At 32.1% G+C, this 5,679-nt stretch overlaps 1 protein-coding gene across 1 annotated transcript; it reads right to left on the bottom strand.

The window, feature by feature from the left end:
• Nucleotides 1–356: 356 nt before the first annotated feature.
• LOC105780765 (homeobox-leucine zipper protein HOX11) lies at nt 357–2,409 on the bottom strand. Its single transcript, XM_012605262.2, has 4 exons — nt 1,706–2,409; nt 1,245–1,558; nt 1,073–1,152; nt 357–983 (listed from the first exon to the last, which is right to left on the bottom strand). Exons 1-4 carry the CDS (start codon nt 1,986–1,988, stop codon nt 710–712), a joined length of 951 nt encoding a protein of 316 aa, XP_012460716.1. The 5' UTR covers nt 1,989–2,409; the 3' UTR covers nt 357–709.
• Nucleotides 2,410–5,679: the final 3,270 nt, after the last annotated feature.

Raw genomic sequence — 5,679 nt, 5'->3', positions numbered from 1 at the left:
GTTATGAACTCGGATCAATAAAAACAAACTTTCAAATTTCGACTGTTTAGCAAATTTTAATTTCCAGCTACGTTTTGTATTTCTAAATTTAAAAATTACCATTTCAAATGCTCTGTCAAAATTGTCTGTTACAATTTTGCAAAATATATTGTATGCTATATTAAAAGAAGAATATAAAAAAAAGGAAAATATATTTTTGGCCAGAAAGGAATAAAAATTCTGTAAGACTAGAATATGGGGAAAATAAAGGAGAACACAAGTCAAAACAGGCATTGGAAAATGTCAAAATAAATGTACTTTAGAAGAAGATATTATCTTGCTAATTTATTTATGAAATATTAAAAATTCAGTCACGATAATTAAAATACTTCCTTATAAAATTATATATTCAATGCCAATACAGAGTCACAAACCATAATTCTAGATCACAATAAGCAGTTTCGAAGAAAAAAGAAAGAACAATAAGGCAGTTACTATAATAATAAGTTACAAATTAATTTCTTTCCCTGTCAAAATAAACGACCAGCTTTCTAACCAAAATTTCTTCCACCTTCTCCCCGAAAACCGAGTCTAAACAAAATCTATCCAAACTCAAATCTATCATTGATAACGGCTTCAGACATTTAAAATATTCAAACAAAAAAAAATCCACCAAACCCCAAAAATATTTACAAAATTTGAATAAAAAAACTGGCCACAACCAACGATTTCATGTGTTTGAAATAGAGGAGAAAAATGGGTATCCTCCAGTTTTGGCATCGGCGGTGGAGGCTGATGCGTTGGTGGTGGAAGCGGTGGCGACACGCTCACATGAAGGACACATAGTGAGGGTGGTAGCGGGTAACTGCATGTAAAACGGTTGAGAAGTTTTCAAGGCTCTTAACTCCTGCAGTTCCTTCTGTAATCTTTTATTTTCTTCTGCCAGTGTCTCGCAACATCGCTTTAAATACTCACAATCTACCTCTGTTTGCTTCAATTTTGTCCTGTTTCAAAATATCACTATAAAATATAAATTCTCATACCAAGAAAACGTACGAATATTATTTATTTCGTTAAAAAAATTTAAAAGTACCTTGCTCTTCTATTCTGAAACCAGACTTCAATTTGGCGAGGACGAAGATTTAATTGCTTAGCCAGTGCAAGTTTTTGCTTCTGAATCAAATATTTAAAATAAATAAATAAATAATTTAAAGCAAAACCCAAGAGGCAAGCAAAGGAAATTTGGATTCTATGTTTGGACTTACAGGATTGAGTGTGCTGTGCTCTTTGAAACTTTCTTCAAGAAAGGCAGACTGTTCCTTAGAAAGCCTGAGTTTCTTCCGAGTTGAACCGTTGTCATCATCATCACTGGCTCTTGTGCTAGTTCTTTCTGTTTCAACTGCTTCCACCTCCACCTCTTTCTTGCCTCTTCTGCTTCCCTTTCTAATCCCAAAATCCATCGACACAGCGCTGTTAGGAGACGACACAGCCGCCTTTTCCTCAGCTTCATCCGCCACCGCCACCAACGGTAGACGGTTCACGTCTAAACCTCTTCCGAGTCCCTCCCATGGATCCGTTTCTATCACCAATAACAACAATGCAAAAAAAAAAAAGTTGGTAATTTTTCTTCAAGATGATTAAAGAACTATAAAAAAAAGATGAATATCCTAAGATACCCAGATCTAAATACCCCCCATCAAATATCAATTCTGCTAGAAATACTCACGGTTATCTGTGAGCCAAGAAAGGCGAAGCTGAGAAGAAGACTGGGGACGAGGAACTGGGGAGAAAGGAAGAAGATCAAGCTGAAGAGGTGGATCTGAAGAAACCCTTTTCTCATCTCCATCCGTACTATTTTTACCTTCAAAAGCATCGTCCCCATTCTCTTGTGATTTGAACCCATTCCCAAGCCCCATGCAAAACCCTAGATCCTTGCTTGATAACTTTGCAGTTTTGTCAAGAAACGAAAATGGCTTTGAAGGATCACCCAAGCTCAAGGCTAACTCCATTAACCCTTTTTCTTGCAAAGAGAAACCCCAGCGGAAACCAATAACTACTGCAAAGAAGAAGTCTTTGAAGATCTTGACTTTTTTTTTCTTTTGGGGCGGGGGGTTCCTTTGATTTGATGAAGAAAGATGTATCCTGGAAAGAGAGTTAAAAAAGAAACCCTATCCGATCTTATTTAATGGAAACACACAACTCAACCCCCCCCCCCTCCTTCCTCTATGACACACCTTTTTTATTGGGAGTAAAGATTGACCGACAAATCCAGGTTGAAAAACACACGTGAATCTATATAAATATACACTGTTTCAAACACGAGACACACAGACAGAGAGAGAGGAGGAGGAGAAAGAGAGAGAGTTAAGTTTTGTGAATTCAAAGGTCTTTGATTATATTATAAACGAATCAACTGATGTTTAAGCAAATCTTCTGTTTTAGGTTTATGGGATACAGACAACGACGAGTCTTCTCTTCTCTTTTTCTTGTTTTAAATCAAGAAAGTGTCATTAAATACTTTGATGGGAAGAATTAATTAATGCAGAGATAACTTCACAATGCTTCTGTATTTATTGTGCTCTCACCAAACAATTAGGGCTAGAAAATCATCATTATCGTCATCTCAACATGAGAAAAGGATTTTTCATCCAACGGCAGGGATCATCAGATCTTATATTATTCTAACCCTTGATCCAATCTATTTGTTTTTAACCTCCTTTCTAACTAAAATTTCTTTCTATAATGTACACTTATGAATCATCATGAGGACGATATGAGGAGAATAATGATTAAATTGTGTTGTTTTACCCAAAATAATTATACAGCATTAGCACTGTTTGTTTGCTTCTTCTCTTCCTTTTTTTTTTTTATTTTGTTTGTTTTCAAATGATAGGCAATTAATCCAGGATTTGCATCCCAGTAGTGAATTCGACAATTATTCCAATGATAAAAATTGAAATGAAGTGTGTAAGCCTCTGGGAATGTTGACTCACCAACCAAAACAGTTCAGCTTTACCAGTTTCTTCCTATGTGGCATTAACTAATTGGTTAAAACGATCCAGAAAGCCCTGCTTTCGAGCTAAGGCTGATGTGGAAACAGAGAAAAAACCCTGGAAAGAAAAAATATGGTCAGATTAGAGATTAGCATGAGATTTTGACCAAAAACTGCTTTTTATTATGTTCATTCCAAGCAGACAAGGAGACATCTTTTACTATTTCAAAGAAAGTATTAGTATAAATGATAATAGTAATAATAATAAATAAAGGAAAGTCGCAAGACCTTGTTACTAAAGGTTGAGGTGCCATATATGAGTTTTCTTTTAAATAATACTGATTTTAAATTTCGATTTTTTAATCTAAGTTTTATATTGAATGAATACTAATTATTTTATGGAACATATATTATTTGTGAATTTACTTGTATATATAAAGTCCTTAAAAATTACATTTTTTATTATTCCAAAAATTAAACCATTTATATATTGTATTTATTATATACTCAATTAAATTTAACATAGTTATACTTCATATTATTTAAAATTTAATATATTCATATATTTATATTATTTTTCGTATTTAATCATGCATATTGGTCTTTGTAAGAAAAAAAACATAATTGTTTATCCAATAAACCTGAGTGTAAGATGTAGTTGGAAAATTTGAAGATGGAAGGAGGATTTTGAAGAGAAGAGGGTAATTAAAATAGAGATGGAGAGTAGGTCAGATATGTCATGCGTTCGGGATCTTTGCAATTATTGAAGTCATGCAGGCTTTAATGATAAGTTGGAGAAAGAGACAGAAAGTGAGTGATATGATATGACTGAATTATGTGGTTTGGGCACATCAAATAACCGTGGGATAAATAAAGTTACCCACACAAAACCATATAAAAATTGATTATCTTAAAAATTATGTGCGTTTATTTGTTATTCTCAATAAAAATAAGTATTATTATATCAATTTATATGATGATCAATATGAGGATTAATATACTTCTTTGTCTTTAAACTTATAGCTAGTAGCTTTGATACTAAGTTTTTTTTTAAAATTTGTCTTTAATATCTGAAGTTGTGAACTAGATAATTTTGATTTTTAAGTTTGAATTTTATCAAGGTTTAATAACATTACTCTTGAGAGTTATTTACTAAAATAATATTGATACTTTTTAAATATATATATAACCAATTTTATTTATCAAAATTATATGAATTAAATAGTAAAAAGAATTTTTTTCGTTTTCTTATACCTCAAATCAATATAGTTGGTGACGATTTAGGCGGGACACAAAAAAACTAATCCCCGAATTGTTACCACCTATGGTGACTTAAGCATGGAAAAACTATTTTTTTTTTAACTTTGTTCCTTAAACCCCACAACCCCAACCAACACAATATTAAAATTGAACCAACCCTGTTTAATACCCCACCCAAAACCACTATATAGAGCCCAAAACCTAAACCCATCTCACATAAATCCTTCGTTAAAAAAATTCTTAAAAAAATGAATTCAATCGATTTTAATTAAATAAATTATTAGAATTTTATAAAAAAATTAAAAAATATATATAAATCTGATTCAACTGATTCTAAACTATTTTCCTAAAAATTGATTAAATTTTTTTTATTTAAACCAATATATCAATCAATTTCCAGTTAGTCATGTCTTAATAAAAATACTTAATGACTTAGATTTTTGAGCTCTCATTTCCAAGAAGGCTCCATGCAAATCTTAAAAACTTAAACTTATCATGTTCACAATACGTTTGATATGTCGTATTTCGATAGGACTAATAGAGCCCTTTTCGCACTTGAAGAGTTTGTTATCTAGCAATTAGTCGTGTCTTTTATTGCCTTTCAGTACTTAGGAAAAATTGTATTGTAATTTGCAAATTTGAGTTTGTTTTACAATTTTCTGAATAAATTATCAATTACATGTCTTGATAAACTTAATGGTAGCTTAAGATGTTTCAAGAGCTTAGTGGAGGAGAATGAATAAGTAAATGAGTAAGAAGCAACAATGTTACAACCTTAGGAAACTGATGTTGCAACTTGAAGTGTTCTAACCCCAAGCTCACAACTTTACCTATGAATGATGCGAAATTGCTTGCTTCTCATCAGACAAGGAGCCTGCCATTCAAAGTTGTAATGATCAACCTTTGATGTTGCAAAATTGAGTCATTTGAAGTCAAGGTAGTGACATTGATGCTATGAATGTTGCGACATTAACCATAGCCCTGGAATGAAAGAATCGAGCCAAGTCAAGAAAGGTCACAACATCCACTTATCAATGTCGCAACCTAGAACCTTTTCTATTGAGGATATCGTGACATTAGGCATGGAGGTTGTGACGTTGGGCTGACAGAGTTGAATTCCAAAAAGGAGACTCATATAAATTTTGGGTCAAAGTTGCCATATTTAAATTTAATGTGGAAAATTTGTAATTGAATTATTATGATGCCTATAAATACCACTTAAACTCAATTAATTTAGAGGTTGTAAAGACTGGGGTAGAAAACATATTTTTACTTTTAATTTTCCTAGTTTTATGTTTTTATTTTCCTTTCCATTTCTTTTTCTTTTCTTTTAGAATAGAGTTAATTTTTGTTGTTAGTATTTCTTTCATTTGTGAAGACTTTATAAATGAGAGAAGATTAAACTTTTACGCTCCACAAAGATCGACATATTTGAATGAGCATCTCTC

Source organism: Gossypium raimondii, chromosome 4 (assembly GCF_025698545.1).
Source record: "Gossypium raimondii isolate GPD5lz chromosome 4, ASM2569854v1, whole genome shotgun sequence".
Taxonomy (NCBI): domain Eukaryota; kingdom Viridiplantae; phylum Streptophyta; class Magnoliopsida; order Malvales; family Malvaceae; genus Gossypium; species Gossypium raimondii.
The sequence above is the reverse complement of the archived record's forward strand: the minus strand, read 5'-3'. Positions and strand labels throughout refer to the sequence as shown.

What these genes read in the sequence shown, in the direction of transcription:
- LOC105780765 (XM_012605262.2), bottom strand. Translation starts at nt 1,988, where the DNA reads ATGGAGTTAGCCTTGAGCTTGGGTGATCCTTCAAAGCCATTTTCGTTT. An exon ending in TTCTTGGCTCACAGATAACC is followed by an intron (nt 1,559 to 1,705) that starts GTGAGTATTTCT and finishes TATTGGTGATAG; the next exon opens with AAACGGATCCATGGGAGGGA. An exon ending in AGCACAGCACACTCAATCCT is followed by an intron (nt 1,153 to 1,244) that starts GTAAGTCCAAAC and finishes TATTTGATTCAG; the next exon opens with AAGCAAAAACTTGCACTGGC.